The 17,764-nt window shown below is 37.0% G+C and overlaps 1 protein-coding gene across 6 annotated transcripts in view; it reads right to left on the bottom strand.

Annotated features, from left to right (window-relative positions):
* The window catches only part of AK4 (adenylate kinase 4), a 102,936-nt gene that overhangs the window by 16,495 nt on the left and 68,677 nt on the right, over positions 1-17,764 (bottom strand). For 5 of the 6 annotated variants that reach the window (XM_036234866.1, XM_016159156.2, XM_016159155.2 and 2 more), the window contains one exon: positions 10,068-10,187. The exons of the other annotated variant lie outside the window; for it this stretch is intronic. In XM_036234866.1, the coding sequence (XP_036090759.1) occupies positions 10,068-10,176 (109 nt within the window). In that variant the 5' untranslated portion in view covers positions 10,177-10,187. The remainder of the gene's footprint in view (positions 1-10,067; positions 10,188-17,764) is intronic. 6 annotated transcript variants of the gene reach the window in all.

Genomic DNA, 17,764 nt, shown 5'->3' with positions numbered 1-17,764 from the left:
TAACAACCAATATAACTAGCATTCTTGAAATAGAAAAACTGAACAAATAGTCCAAGAAAAAAAAATAGATATAATACAGGAGAGTTTCCCTAAAGAGAAAGAACTGAATTGCGAATCAAAAAGACACTACATAAAAGAGGTGGGGTGGAGGGGATCAAGCATTAAGATATTCTATTTGCTTTGAGTATGAAGGAACAATTCTTCAGGAAGTCTAAAAAGAAAAAATATATATATTCAAAAGAGGGGAAAAATCAGTCTGGCCTTAGGCTTCTGCAGAGAAAATATTCAACCCAGAAGATGAGACAATGGCTGCAAAGTTCTGAAAGACACAGGACCACTCAAGAATATCGCAGTCAGCAGAATTGCTGAACAATGAGACATTCTCAAATATGCAAACTTGTGAACTATAGCACCTCATAAGCCTTTCTGCAAGGAGGGAGGAAAGGAAAGAGAGAAGGAAAGGGGAAAGAAGAAAAAACTAACAAAATCCAGTCAACCAAGTGATGAACAGAAAAGCTATGTTAAAAAGCAGTGCATCTAATTACTATGTTGTATACCTGAAAGTAATATAATATTATATTACATCAAATGTAATTTAAAAATAAATTTTTAAAAATGTTACTTGCACACAAAAAAAGAATATCTTATTAAAAGCAGGCTACAAGGCATTATGATCAGTTTTTTTTGCAATATACATTGAAATGTATACTGAAATGTTTGAAAACCTCAAAAAATGCACCTTCCTCACAAAATGCCAGAAATATTAATCATTGAGAAAAACTTCATTGCAGATCATTTGGCTGCTTTCGCCTACCTACATAACAATGTCTTTTCTCATAAAAATTTGAAAAAGTTACGAGCAGATGGCCATGCCATATAAGCAACAAACTATCAAGAATGAGCATTTATGAATACTTTACTTTTGTTATCAAATAAAACTTAGAACCAGGTTGTTAATCTAACACCAAAAAAAAAAAAAAAAGGCAGCATAGTTTTATTCAGATAATTCATATACCATGCAATTCACACATTTAAAGTTTTTAGTATATTTCAAAGTTTTTAGTATATTCACCAAAATATAACCAAACCATTAATCAAAATAAAATGAACAGAGAAGTAGTAGTGGGTAAGAGAACCAGCGCACAGAATTCATTGAAATTTTTAAAACATAAGACCAAAAAAAATAGGAAATTAAAGATACAGACAAAAATTTATAAAAATTTTAACAACAAAAAACAACAAAAATTGGGAAGGGGAAGAAAGGTAGGAGGAAGTATATTAAGTAAATATATAAGAGGTTACTGTTCACTGTAGAGAAATTATCTGTCTAAATTCAACATGTGAAGGTTTTTTAAAAAACAAATATGTCAATCTCCTGCTAGCTTTCATAATTTTAAAGAGCTCCCATAGGAATTAAAATTCCTGGTGATGAAGAAACATTTATTTAAAACAGTAATAATTCCTTCAGATTCACTTCAGCTTTTGCTATTGTTAAATTTGAGTAAAATTAAATATTTCCTAAAAGCATGTAAAGTATGATGCCATTCTTACGCATTTCTATCTGCACATGTATATGGAGAGGTGTCTAGATGACAGTTTTCATCTGTTAACCCTGGTTATTTCTGGCTAGTGGGATTTTAGGAGATTTGTTGCTTTTCCGTAATGGTTTGAATGTTTTATAGTGATTGTGTATCACTTTTATAAAAGCAGTGTAAAAAGATAAAATTAAATTCTCTGTATTTTTCAGCATCACATTCTACTTTTAACCCTAATCAACTGTTCATCTTTCCAAAATCTGGGTTTTCTTATTAGTGATGGGACAATCAACAATGTTTTATATTATTTTTGTTTTATATTACTAGGTAAGGTTTAATGGAAGATGAGTAGTTTTATTTAGTTATGCTTTCCTCAAGTGTATTTAATGAGAGGTGATCCTTATTTATTAGAATGACATTGTTAAGTTCTCAGTAGTTTATTACTGAAAATGTTAAGTTCTAACATTTATATTAGTACCTACACACACACACACACGCACGCCTATATAGACAGAAGCTTAACATTGATAATAAAACATATCTACCATTTAACCATCTCCTATGCTCCAGAACTCCACTAGAGTTTTACATTTTTTAGCCAATCCCTGTAAACCTATGCCATACATACTCCTATTTTATGGATGAGAAAAAGGAATCCAAGAAAGGTAACTATGCTTGGTCAAGAATATATAGCTAATAAGTTATTCGGGCCCGATTCATAAGTCCATGCTTTTTCCACCACATTACTGTTTTCTTAGTATTGTGCTTTGTGCATACTCAGTGCATAATTTCCATGATTTCCATGAAACAACACACCATATTGTTTCATGCCTCTGTAACTTTCGCACATGATATTCTATCTAGAACGTGCTTTATTCCCACTTTCAAAATTAGCTCTTAGTGTCACCTTCTCCAGGAAGCTTTCCTAATGGTTAACTCTCTCACCCACAAAAGACCGTCACAACCACTTTCTTCTCTGTGCTACCTCTCACCTTTCGCCCCCTTCACTGGTGCTCCCAAGATCCTATATTGCAAGTGTTTATGCAGAATTTCTCCTCTTGGACTATGAGATCAGAAAATGTTCTATTCCATCCTCAGATGGACCAATGCCAAGCATATTAAGACACATAAAAAATGTATACTCCATTCATTTTTCTGATCTCTGAACCAAGTTTTTCTACGGTGTGTTCAAATATCTGTATCCAAGTTTTCCATATGGCCCTTAATGCTTACATGTTAAAATCTAGTCATTTTCTGAAAACACAAACTGAATAAACAAATGCAGGATTGTCTACCATATTAAGATTGTTGCTCATTCCAAAGCACCAGTCTGATCAGAAGAAATTTCCAAGAAATAGACACGGGGACACGGTCTCATGGGAGAATCCAACCAAATGAGGATGAGACTCAAGGTTCTACCATGTTTTTCACTTAGATACCCTTGAGCTCATATTGACAAAATTGGTGTAAAACAAAAGTTCTTATTATAGTTTGGATTTAAATCTAAGAAATCAAAGATGACCCTCACTGCCAAGGGTGGCACAAAGGTTGAATCACCACTAGATTCAAATCCCAAGAGGGCCAAGTCCTGCCCACTCTGTTGCTCTACTATGTCTGGGAAATGCCTGGCACAGAATTGGTGCTCAATAAATAATCAGTTGTAGGGAAATTTTTGAATAGTTAGAATCAAAATAAATTTGCACAATCACCTGTGACCATGAACAAAGGGATTGCAATAGCTCTAATGGAATCAATAGCTAGATATAGAGTGAATGTACTATGCAGTTCAGATAAGGTATATCATAAGATGAGAGTGTCCTAAATTACAAGTCAGGTGTCATCAAAATGACTCCTAACCTAAACCTACTGAGCAATTATCTTTCTCAATCAATACTGCTGTTTAGAAAACTGTTACCTAGTCTTATTTATTTGTTTGTTTATTTATTTATTTATCATTTATACCTACAGAACCTGGTCTTCCTAGGTGGTCTCCCATCCAAGTACTAACCAGGCCTGACCCTGCTTAGCTTCCAAGGTCAGACATCAGGCTTGTTCAGGGTGGCATGTGGCATGCCCATAGACTATGGACCGTGGCTCCACTGGGGCACAAACCCAGGATCTTCTGAATGTAAAGCAGACGTGCTAACAGCTACACTATGGAACTACATCCTCTAGTCTTATTTAAAGTAGATCCTGACACTATTTTTACTTCCTGCCTACCTTCCCACTATAAAGTAATATGTTCTTCTTCCTCAGTAATACTATTCAACCTGAAATTAATTATATGTCTATGAATTATTTTATTCAATACACAAATACTTAATCATGTTAGGAAATACATATATATCTCAGGTTTTATAATTCCTTCTTCCAAGAGTATAACTAAAAAATGACAATTCTATTTTAAAACACAAATTTAAAAATGCACCATTTTGGAGAAGACTGTTATGGCTTTATGGCTATAATAACAATTTTTAAATCAACCAAACCCAACAAACAAATGTTGATGCTTCATGAACCCAAACATACAATAAAAAAATACGTTGACCAAACTCTACTTTCAAAGCACTAATATAATAATAATAATGATAACAATAACAACAACAATAACAATAATAATAATGTCCCCACATCAATAAAATGAGCACACAACATTCATTTACAGGCTCCTGCCCAAATTGTCTCTCAAGTGAGAATTCTGGATGCAGAAAATAAACATGTCAGACATATTTAATCACTGTTCGGGGGGTACTGATGAGTCTCCAGGAATGTGGCACTAAAACTAATTACACACAAACCCACCTTTGTTCACACCGTCATCTTCACCAAGAATATCATTCCTTACTTGTAACACTCTTTCCCCCTACTTCCCAGAACACAGACGCCATCTCACCTGTATTATGGTTAGCTGAGTGCATGTCTTCATCAGACCTCCTCGAAAGTCACTCTACCTCTATTCTCTCTCTCTCTGATATTTTTCCTTTCTTTTTCTTCACTGCCACTATTCCAGTGCACAGTCAGTCATATCTATACTTTATTCACTTTAGAAATACCCAAGATATTATACTTACTCATTTAGGTATGTGTAATAAATGTTTGATGAACAAATAGAGCTACAAATGAAGGGCAAGTCATGAGTGTGTCAGAAATAACCAGCCTGGTGAGGCATCAAAAATTCTGATTGTGCAGTCCACGCCTGGCAGGCATGATAAATGCCACAGTTCCCTAACAGAGTCGTATCAATTCTGACCACTCTCCATTCTAGAAGAATCATTCCAATTGCTTCAAATCTTCCATTCAAGGTACCAGAGTATTCATCATTGCCTTAACAATGATCTAAGATACAAAGGTTATCTGACAATATTTTTCAAGACTACAGATCTGAAGGTGAATGAGTAAGATAATCTATTACCCTCTTACATATCTACGTGCATGCATACAAACATACACAGAGTAGAGAGAAAGCGTGATCTTTTTTTTCAAAGAGGATATCTTCAATGATCTTCCAAACAAACATTATACATTTGATTTTTGAAACATACCCTACATGCATGCACAAGGGCAACAGACAAAAAAAAAAATGTCCTTGCTATTTCTTTAAAAATGTAATTCAGAAGATACATGACTATCGGCTTTTTTCTGTAGGCATACGTTACCCAGTAGAATCTAACACTCTCCAAAGTCTGAGTCAGAAAGAAAAATATGGAGGAGACAAGGCCAGAGCAGTTATGTACCCATCCAGTATGGTAAAACACATTTGCAAAATCAGGACAAAATACTCTGGTTCCAGTATCTACAGTTTAGTTTCCCAGCATCCACTTTTATTTGGATACCAAGGGCTCTGAATGAGCATGTATCCTAGAATATCTCAAGTCCGAGATCGTTTAACTCTCACAAACAAACACGCAAAACATTGGACACATTCAAGCAGTTCAGACTTCTGCTTTAAAAATAAGATGAAATCCCAGAATTACCTACAGCAAGTACCAGTTAGCATTCAACACTGCTCAGAATGAAAAAAATAGAACATGTAACCACGGACTAAATGACTCTCATTCTAAAGGTATCTTTATCTCCCATGAAAGGGCTTAAATTATATTCCACCTATAATTCCAAATGAAAAAAAAAAAAAATCTAGTACTGACATACCTCCCTACTGGCCCTAGCTCATTGCCAGCTCTCTTTTAAACAGTGAAGAATTTGAATGTTTGAAAGAGGTGGTTATTCACTGGTTACTATTTCACCTTAAGATCACCTGGTAAGCAATAAATACCTTTTCTATGAAACTAAAAAATATAGTTTTTAACAAAATTAGAAGGCTTCTCCACTACAACCCTCTGGCAGGATATTTGTCTTAAAATAAAATAAAAAAAAAACGATTTTTAAAACACTGCTCTCACACATTAAACTTTCAAGGAAATTAAAGAAAAAATGGGGAGGGAACCCACACATATAAACACATAAAAGAGTATTTCTTACCCCACAGTGAAAGCAAGGTGGTACTGAACTTTTTTGAGCAAGGATATAGCTGACCAAACCACACGGCATTCACCAACCCCATCCACCACCTCCGCCTGGTGTTCCCTTGGCTTTCATCCACTCGACTCGTTTCCACCCACCATTTGCAAAATGCCTCTCCACAGCCATATGGACCTGGATGGTGAGTCATCTTCCATCAAGAGTTCTTCTCTTGTCCTTTCCACACTGAATCGCCTTTAGCACACTCAATAGGCACATTCTCCACAGAGCACGTGCCCTGCGCCCTAAGGAGTTTAAGGCCAAACACAAAACTCGGCAGTCCTGACACTCCTCACTTTGCCAGATGGATTTATTCCAGAGCTTTAAAGAAAAATCACAACCGAAAAAGTGACCAGATGGATGTTCAAGGAGAAAGATACAAACTAAATTGGTTAGGAGACTGACGTACTTTACTAAAAACAGGCCTATGATGGAAAAGAACTGCAGTTACTCATCCTGAGAAGAAAAGTTATGGCAAAGCAAAGCATTGAAAATATAAATAAAACATTCCATAACTGAACCTGACTTTTCAACTCCACATAGCTAAATATTTTTAAAACTACTTTTGAACATTTTATGCAGTCACACACAGAAAAAACTTCAGACCTGCCCATCATTATAAATAATATTAACAAAATCTCATCCTTATATAGCACTTACTATCTGACAAGCATTCTTCTAAGCACTTTGCATATATAAACTCACTTCATCCATACAAAGCCTTTTCCAATCCCTGTTTTCCATGAAGAGTAAGATATACAGAGACGTAAGGTATCATGCCCAAGGTCACCCGCACCGCCAGTAAGTGGCAGAGCTGGGATGGAAAATGGGCAGTCTGCGCTAATGGATACAGGTTTCTTTTGGGAGTGGTAGAAGTGTTCTAAAGTTAGATAGTGGTAATGGTTGCATAACCTCATGAACATATTAAAAAGCAATGAATTGTACACTTTAAATGGGTGAATTTTATGGTATGTGAATTATATCTAATAAAAATGTTATGCTGAAAAAAACTTTTAAAGAGCAGCCGTCGCTAACTAGGATTAACTGTTATTATGCTAATCACCTTCGTAAAAGTGTGCAACATAGATAGATGATCCCTTTTTACAATCAATTTTTAAATTTACTTTAAAAAGTTCCCTTTACGAGGTGAAAAGCCTACAATTAAATAATTTAAACTTAAGAAATTACTATTAGGTGATGGTAAAGCCAAAGTGTATCACTCATGGCAAATACCTATATAAGAAGTACTGGAGGACTAACTTTTGTGAGTTAAGTGTGTAGAGTCTGGAGAAATCAATCTGGCTGGAGAAGTGTAGGGAAGGTGATGATAGCTAAAATACTTAAAAAGCTTAAAAGGCAATCAAAGAAAATCTAGGGCTGTAGTCCCTGACATCGGTCACAATTCCCATCCATTCTTCCTCCTCAACCTACTCTCTCCCAAATGGTGCCTCCTTTTGGGCCCACTGTTATTGCTTAAATTCAGGCCTTCAACATTCCTTGGTCCAATTATTCTACCAAACTCTTTTCTGGCTTCCAGTCACCACAGCCTCCCTGCCCCAGCACCTAATTTCTCTACTGCTGCTAAGCTAATGGTCTTTCTGAGACACAAATCCAGTCATGTTATGTCCCTACTTAATAACTCTTCGATGCTCCCTATTGCCAACAATTTCCAGTCTGGAATCAAACACCATCTACTCCAGGATTTCCCTTGCTGCCTCCTGCCTGTAGGCCCAGGAGAATAGTAGGCTAAGTCATTTTTCTTTTACCCAGTTCACACTGCCCCTCTGCTCAAAAAATCCACCTTTCTCAACCCTTATTTATCAAACTTTTTCCATAACATTGTTACAATCTCTTGTCCCACCGACAGAACATAATTTTCTCCTTTGGGTTCTCAGAGCACTAGATATATACGCTTCCATTACACTGTCAGTAATTAATTTTTTACACACTTGACTCCTCGCTACTGTGACATAAGCCCCTTAAAAAGTAGGGACAATGTGTTACCATTTTATCAACAGCACATAATAGTTTCTGACACAGAAGGAGTTTTATTCTGTATTGCCTAACGAATAAAAGACAAAATGTCTTCCATAAACCATTATAGCCTTTCTCTTAACACAAATTTTCAATTCGCTCTAGGTTCCTTCCAGCTCCACAAGGACAGAGCTCCAAATTCTTTTTTAAGGAAGGTGTTATAGAAAGATACGATCTACTTTGTAGTTAAATTTTCAGAACAACTACAGAGTTGAGAAATATGTGTTCAGAAACCCACAGAACAAATCCTGAAAGTTCCTAGTGGGTGAAGGGAATAAAGCAAGAGATTCTATAATCAATGTCAGCAAATCTCCTTCTGTGAAGAATTCAATGGCATTGTCATATTAAATTTTTGGTAAAATGCTGAAGTAAAGGAAACTGGTTAATTTCAGCACTGTGGGCAAGTAACTCAATACTACTTTGCCTCAGTTTTCTCAGCTATTAAATGTGGATAATAGTATCTACTTTACAGTTATTGTAGGGATTGAAAGAGATAATATCAAGTGTTCAGGACAATGCTTGGCACACAGTGACTGCTCAATAAATGTTAGCAAGTTTTAATATTCAAACTGCCATTTTCTAAACATATTTGGCGACAAACTGTATTTTATTGTCTAGCAATTACAAACATTGCATGCTACACTGTTTGAGAAAACACTGATATAGAATAAATATTCCACTATAGTACTCGTTATGGAGATCCATGGCTACAGACTTTAGGAAAAACAAAGGCAATTCTGATAGCTTAAATATAGGACACTTCCTTCGGTTTCTCTGTGGTAGGCAAACATCAAGATTTCAACTGTCACAACCTTCCAAGGCTTCAGTTTTGCCAAATTAAGATAGAAATGAGTACATTGCATGAACCAAAGAAAAACTGATCTGTGATAGAAAAAAGTTTGTTATAGCTAAATCTCACTCCACATTTTGTGTTCATATAGAACAGTGTGTTCATCAAATTTCTATTTTCTTTGCACCAAGGAATTTGTTATTTAATAAGACAAATAATCCACTCAGTCCATCTTTTTCCTTCGATAAATCAAAAGATTTATACTGGGCAAACTTAAAGTAGAAAATTCTGAATTCAAGTTTGTTGGAATAAAAAATTATGCAATATTTTGTACGTGAGCATCTGTATGCATTTTCTTGGGTGAAATATCATAGTTGTCATCAAGAAATTCATAATGCCTAAAAAGTTTAGGAACCACTGAGTTTACAAATCAGTTCCATATGTTGTTTAAATACATATTAAATATCAAGCAGTATCAAGGGTATATACAGTGAAAGGTAAGTCTCTCCTCAACCCTAATCCTTACCCAGAGCTAACTACTGTTATATATTTTTAACATCCTTCCAAAGATATAGTTAGTTTATGCATGTGTTTGCTACTAATAATATATCAACCCTCCATTTTTACATAAATAATAATAATATATGATACTATATTGCAACTAGCTTTTTTCACTTGGCAGTTTAACTTAGAGATCTATCTATGTCGACACATAGGTCAATTATTTGGGAAATGAACATACAAAAATTTAAGGCATCCTTATGATCAATACTTAGGTTGCTACCAATGTCTTACTATTTACAAATAATGCTGAAAATAAGCATCCTTGAAGATATATCTTAGACAAGAAATTTAGCATAAAAATTGCTGAATCAAAAATTACAGATAGCTAAACTGCCCTCCAAATGTTGTCCATGTTATACTCTCAACAATACTAAATTCTAACACACTAAATATAAGATTTTCAGATTTTCTGTTTTTTTGTTAATCTGACAGGTGAAAAATGATAACTCATGGCTTTAATTCGTGTGGCCTATTATGGATGAAAGAACCTCTGATTTCAGAGGAGTTATATTCATGAAGACTTAGTCATGGAAACAAAAGGCATCATCAAAACCGGAACAATAACGGAATTCAATAGAGAACCCAACTATGCACAGAAATCCAGCTTACCCACAGGTTCAACTCACCATCTAGTAGCCAGTGCTGATCACGCCTATTCTCCAGCTCCGACATCATTAAGCGTGTGATCACATGATCTGGAACCAAAAGACCTTTCCCTATGTACTGCTTTGCCATATCACCAATTTCTATTAAAAAGACAGGAAAAAGAGACACTCAAAAAAGCTTCAAAAATAAAAATAAAAAGCTTACAAATTCTTTTCTGATCATTTTGCCTTCTCTCCCATTCCGCCCTGTTGGTATGGGGGTAAAGTTATAGGTAGATGTTTTTACAGCAAGGTTTTAAATATCGTCTTCAAAAATAGTGGCCCACCCCTGTCTCTCATTTGTCTCCCAAAGAATTGTAAAAGCAGATCTTAAAGAAAGACACAGACAGAAATAAAAATAAAAGAAAATGTAAATTAGGCAAAGTGAAAATAGAGTAAGAAACAAAGTTTGAGTCTAGAGGGAGTGTGGTACACAAAAGGCAGGGAAAGAAGTCCTAGCTACCTCTTAAGAGGTAAGCTACGCACTGGATGCTGAGCCTCCAGACAGTGTAAAAATAAGGAAATGTGATCAACCACATGGTTCATGATACGCAGAAAAGTAAAGGGACCAAAGGAAAAAAATTTCCACTGGTTTTCTAGAAAGAATGTTAGATGATACAAACAACAGGTTTCTTTCTTTTCATGAGCCTCAGTGTAAGCAAGTGGCACCTTACAACATAGTTGTAAAAGCAATTCAGTGTTATTAGTGGAATGCCAAGTTCACAAAAGGATGAGAACTTTTTAAGTTATTTTCAGAAGAAAAAATGCTTCTATCTTAATTTAAAATGAATTCTTATTTGTAGAAATTGTAAGTTGAGTTCGGCGGAAGAAATTATCAATTTAAATCAGTTAAATTTCTAGGAACTGATTTTTTTTTTTTTTTTTAAATCAAGATGAAGTCTTCTGCTCTCCAGGGAACTTATAATGAACCATTAGGAACCACATTCTTGACAGATCAATTAAATTCTTATAAAAACATAAAGCGGAATTACATTACTGGGGGGTGGGGAGGAAAGCTCAAGAATCATTTTGCCCCTACCTTCACCTTGAATTCAAGGTAGGGCCTTTTTTCCCCCAGACTGAGTCTACACTCCTAGCTTCAACAGTGAAAAATGAGCTGCGAGGAGCTCTACATCACTTGATTAGTACTACTGAACAAAAGTAGCTCAATGTTAGGCCCAATAACACGGATTCAGTAACGTGCTGCAAGAAGCAGAGGACAAATGATAACCACCTTCCTGAATGTGGCTGGACATGAATGTGAAGAAAGCACATTCATTTCAGCAAGTATTCATTGGTGGCATACTCTATAACAGGTAATATTCTGCAGAGGTAGCAGCAAAGAAAAGTTGCAGCTTACTGATATTTAAGCAGTATTACTTTCCTTAAGAGCAACAATAACAATCATTAACTGAGTACATGCTATGTTCCAGGCACTGTGTTTTAAGCACTTTGTGTTAGTTCACCTAATCCTCACTTCAAATAGGAGGTCATACCCATTTTTTTAAACGACAGCTTTACTGAGATACAACATACCCCACAACATTCACCATTTTAAAATGTACAACTCAGTGGTTTTTTATACATTCTCAGTGTTGTGTAATCATCACCATTACCTAATTTCAGAACATTTTTATCTCCCCAGGAAGACGCCTTATACCCATTAGCAGTCACTCATATTTTCTCCTCCATCCCAGCCGCTGGCAACTACTAACCTACTTTCTGTCTTTATAGATTTGCCTGTTCTGCACATCTCATAATAAGCGAAATCACACACAATATGTGGTATTTTGTGTCTGGTTTCTTTCATTTTGCAGAATGATTTCAAGGTTCATTCATGTTGTACCATATATCAGTATTTCAATCATTTTCATGGCTGAATATTACTATTCCACTGTATTTTGTCTAGGCATACATTGATTAACAGGCATTATGGTCGTTTCCACCTTTTGGCTATTACGAATAATGCTGCAATGAACATGCCTGTACGAGTTTTTGTGTGAATATACTGCTTTCAGTTCTCTTGGGCAATATCTGTACGATATGTATGTTTTATAGCTGAAAAATCACTGTCAGAGAGTATGCTGGGAGTAACTGACAAGTTTGGTGCTGTTTTATTCTGTCATGGTCAGGCCAGCCTGCCCCAGAGCTCTGTTCTTAGTCCCATCCACCAAACTTTAAGGTACATTTATTTATATAACAAATACACATCTTTCAGGGTGAGAAACCAACATGTGAACTGGCTCCAAATATCCCACAAGGAAACAGTGAAAGCATAAGGAATGTCTTATCTGGAAAAGAGAAGATCCGGAGAAGGACATAATAACAATTTATCCATAAACTGATACTTCACACACGAAGAAGGCATTATTTTATTCACTCCCCAGGACACAGGATTAGGACGAGTAGTGGGAATTACAAGTGGATAGAAAAAAATGCCTAAGGAAATATTTGAATGGAAACTCAAAGACTGCCTAGGAAGGGATATTGTAGAGGGATTCTGAGAACTGGACCGAGGATGTTTTGGGTCCCTGCAGATGGGGGATTTATGGTATAGGGGTACATATGGATTCAGTAATTTAGTGAAGAACAGTATTCAAAATGATGCCCCTGAGACCTCTGGATGTCTGCTAAATGGCTCCATACGTACCTCTCACTGATATCTCAAACTGTTATGTCCAAAATCACACATCCCCTCCCACTCTTCTTGCCCTAGTGTTTCTTGTCTCAGACAATGGCATTACTCTCTTCAGACATCACCTAAGATTAAATACCAGTTGTCTTGATTTTTTTATTTTTTACTTCTCTCACTCTTTATAGCTAATTGAATATCAAGCTCTTGAAATTCTACTTCCGCAGTGTCCTTCAGATCCAAGACAACTGATCCAAACATAATAGTGCAGCAGGAACTGTTGAGAACAAACAAGAGCACACTGTGAGGCCAATGGCTGCTGAAGAAGCTACGTCATTGTGAGGAGAGAAAAGCACAATGATGGTCTTCGGCTGCCTAGGTAGTTAACAGGAGTGCATGGCTTCTCAGATAGCACAGAGTAAGGAAGGGAACAGACAGTTATGCTCCAAAACCTAATTTACAGATCTTCATGTAGTGAAGAGGAGGTAACTGGCCAAAGAATCAGCAGACTGATAAAGAACCCCACAGTAAGTGTGTTAGATCACAGTGGGTCCTTTACTCATATCAATCTCTGACCTGCTACAAAATCAAAAGATTGCTTTTGGGGTTTTCTACACATCAGTCGACCAAAATAATCACAATACCTAAACACTCGATTCACAGTGCTTAGCTTACTTCACTTCTCAGTAGCATTTGAGATGGCTCTTTTGAATAAATACAACACATAGAGTGAGCCTTTTAAAATGCAAGCTAATCATAGCCCTCCAATGGCTTTCCATCTCCCTCAGTATAAGCCAAAGTCCTCGCGTTGGTCTACAAGGCCCTGTGTGATCAGGCCCCCATTCTTTAACCCCATCTCTCATTGCCCACTCTGTTCTAGCCATACTGGCTTCCTTGTAGTTTCCTGAAGATCACAAATACTTGCCCACTTAAGGGACTTTTTACTTGTTGTCCTACAACATTCTTTCTGCCACAGTTTCACATGGATCAAGCCTTCGTTTCACTCGGGTCTCTGATTAAATATCACCTCAGATAGATCTTCCACCCTATATAAATAGCACAGGAGAAACACACACCTCCATTACCCTCATTCTACTTTGCACTGTTTTCTAGAACTCCAGACCTTACATGTCATATATTGATGTATTTGTTTACTTAATTTTCTGCCTCACCCAACTAATTAACTCAGTGACAAAAAGTGAAATGTTTAGTTCAATGTCATGTCCTCAGTACTTAGAATACAGTCTGGAATGTATTAGATGCTCCATAAAAATTTGGTGAATGAATGAATGAACACCTTGAAGATGATAGAAAAACATTTTCACTCAGTAAAATTAATCTGATCATCCTGTACAGGTATTGCAGAACCATGATACCAAGATCAAACATGGCCCAACCTTGCCAGATATCAACTTTTTCCAAGGAAATATGATACACAATATGATTAGTACTAGTTGAGTTGGCCATGTAAGATTTCATAACTGAGTCATTTTTTTGGCATTTCAAACCATAAATAGAGATGAACCAGGTCATGGAAGGATTAGTGAGGAGAAGAAAATACCATGAGCCAATGTTGCAGAGGCATGAGGCTGCTTGGCATACCTGGAAGAACTTCAAGTCGTGACAGCTGAAGCAAAGCATGCCATGAGAGAGAGAGCTAGACGAGTAGGATGAGAAGTATAGACTTTGAAAAATTTGTTTTAAAAATAGGTAGTTTTAGAAATGCCATTCCCACAGCCGAGACCGGCTACTTAATTTGCAGGGCCCAGTGCAAAATGAAAATATGGAACCCCCTTATTCAAAAATTAAAATTTTCAAGATGGCAACAGCAAAACAACAAATTAAGTACAAGGCTTTGCGTGACTACACAGGTCACATGCCCACCGCAATGTGCAATTTGAATGGCATTGGAGTGGTGGAAGCCAAGGAGGCTGTGATAATAATCGAAACACAAGCAGAAGGCCTGCACTAAAGCAGAAGCAACGTCAGGAGGCCTTCTGCCCTTGAGAGAGTACCTTGAGCTAACCCAACATAGACTGAGCAACTACAAGCTTAAAAAACTCTGTGGAAGACATCCAGAACCATCTTAGTCCAATTTACTAGTTAAGAGAAAAATCTAAACACAACATACTTTTCCAACTATTTGTGGCAGCCTTGGTTCTTCTTTGGAGCAAGACAGACAACACATCCTCCATTTGATACAAAATCAAACTCCCAACATGCCTCTCAGTCCCTACCATGAAAACCTAGACAGGTCAGTGGCCACAGCAAAATGGATTTAACGAAGTACCTGCATCTGAATGAAGACCTCCGGACAACAACAACAACAAAACATAAAGAAAACACTAGTCAGAAGACAGAAGCCCATTCCAGAAAACAGAACCTTCATCTGCATTTGTCCGTCTACTGGAAAGGTAAAGGAACATCATTAAACACTAATGCTAGCATGTTTGGCTAAAACATATACATACCTGCTCCAATTTCTCACATGGAATTCCAAAGAAAGGCTGTAGATACACAGTCTTTTTTTTATTATTATTACTTGTAAATGACAGCAAACCGAATATGGAAAACCGAGCTGGACAAGTGTCCACATAGCAAGCAAATTCCCCGAGATGCCTGGCTAAACACGAGAAACAGACAACAGTTCAATGTCTTTTTCATTGTCCTTTCATGCCAGAAAATGCTGAGTGAAAAACCCCTGTAAAAGAGCGTGATTCCCTCATAAGGCTGGCTGCCTAGAACTAGGAGACACCACTGCCACTCCCAGTATCATCTCTGCTCCAAAAGGTCATTGAAAATGCCAAAACACACATAGCATACACGTACACACACGCGCGCGCCCTCGAGCGCACATGCACACGTCCCATATGAGGCATGGCCTAAAGGAACTGTAGCTTTGTGATTCTACAAAACTACGAGTTCTTTATCCCCCATTCGTAAGAATATTTGGGCACTGAAGTGTTACTTGGAAAAATTAACAAAATGAAGAAAAACTTCATCCTAGAAACTGTTTATCCTTGATATCACTTTGATGAATCTCTTCTATTAAGAAAATATGCTTAAAAAAAAAAAGCTGGTTAAAAAATAGCTTTAAAGGCAGAAATTACAGAAGAAACTCCTAAATTTAAGGCACTTTGGCACTTAACTCAAACGACTCATTTCAGATGTCCAGTATTCATCTTTCAATTGGCTTTCCTCAAAGCTAGGTGTTCTTTTCCTCTACACCAAAAAAATATGGTTTTCATGCACTCCATGACACTTATTATTAATAGTTACGAAGAAAATTCTGAATCTAGCGTAACGGCCAAGACATATACTTTAGAGCCATTCCTCTTGGGTTCAAATCCTGACACGGCTACTTAAACACTTCTAAGACTTTCCCCACACTGTATGCTTTGCAGTTTCTCCATCTATAAAATGGGAACAATACTACCTAATTTTTTTTAAGTTGTATGTGATTAATATGTCTAAAGGACTTGGAATAATGCGTCTTTGCAAATTTTATACAAGAACGTGGAGAAAATAAGTATTTGTTCCTATATGCCAGGTGTTGTCCTAAGCAGTTAATACATATGAACCCATTTAATCCTCATAGATATCCACAAAGTCAGTGCTATGATTGTCTCCATTTCACACGTAAGTCAATTGAAACACAGCGAGATTATGCAATTTGCCCAAGGCAACTAAGCTAAATAAGCGGTGGAGCTGGGACACAAACTCAAGCAGGATAGCACCAGAATCCATTTTCTTAACCGCTTATTTATTTATTGTGCTATACTGTCTCACGATGTTTGTGAGCATATCCTTGAACAGAAGCACTTTGAACGTTAGAGCACATGTGCAACATTGTGATTTATAAGAAATATATAATTGGTCCAAAGTGGGGCTCACAGCTCCCAAAACCCTGGGAACTTCCTGAGTGATAAGAGCAATGACAGTATCTTTTCTGTTACTACTTGGTCTTCGGTCCTCAGTTCTTGAAAAATGGTCCAGAGCCCTAAAGGTGAAATGGGTGTCTTGTTCTTCATAATAAGTTCCTTTCTATAACCGGGTCGATATTAATGAGGTGACTTTTGGAAATCACCCTGGGGTTTTTTGTTTTTTGTTTTTTTTTTTTTTTGGAAATCACTGGTTGCCAGGGAAACTAACCATCAATAGAGGGCTGCATTTTCACTCCCATCCCAATTTCCTGGAAGGAGGGGCTAGAAGTTGACTCAATACCAATGGCCAACGGTTTAATCAGCCATGCCTATGTAATGAAGCCGCCATAAAAACCTGAAAGGTTTCTGGTTTGGAGAGCTTCAAGGCTAGGAAATCAGAACACATCAATGCACTAGACCTCAAACTCCACAAGGATGGAAGCTCCTTTTTTCCAGGACCTCACTCTCTATATCTTTTCATATAGCTGTTGATTCATATCCTTTAATATCATTTGTAATAAACTGGTAATCTAGTGAGTATATAAATGGGTTTCCTGAGTTTTGTGAGCTGCTCTAGCAAATTAATTAAACTCAAAGAGGGAGACATGGAAATCTCTGACTTATAGTCAGTAGGTCAGAAGCACAGGTGACAACTTGGGCTGATGACTGGCATCTGAAGTGGAGGACTGAGCCCTTAACCTGTGGGATCCGCCCCTGTCTCCAGATAGACAGTGTAGAATTGAGTTCAATTGTAGGACACTCTGCCAGTATTAAAGGATTGCTTGTTGGTGGTGTGCAAACTCCCCACACACACGCAGACATCAACGTTGGAAATTGGGTGTAGAATCTTGCAACATTCTTCTGGAATGGTGTAAAGGGACATGAGCATAGTGAGAATTGAGCTCCCTTGTGAACTCTGGCAAGACCTGCCAACTCGGTGACAGTAGGCCCTCTGGGGAAATACCTGGTCCTGTTCTGTGTAACCATTTTGCTTACACATTAGGCATTATACCTTCAACTAACTAAATAAAAAACTTATAGCAGGTGTTTCTAAACAGTTGCTTCCTACCAAACACTAAATGACCTCCAATCCTGTACCTCTTCTTGTGCCAAAGGCCCTAATC

This window comes from Rousettus aegyptiacus, unplaced genomic scaffold (genome assembly GCF_014176215.1).
Source record: "Rousettus aegyptiacus isolate mRouAeg1 unplaced genomic scaffold, mRouAeg1.p scaffold_m13_p_1, whole genome shotgun sequence".
NCBI lineage: Eukaryota > Metazoa > Chordata > Mammalia > Chiroptera > Pteropodidae > Rousettus > Rousettus aegyptiacus.
This window is presented reverse-complemented; position numbering and strand designations above follow the sequence as displayed.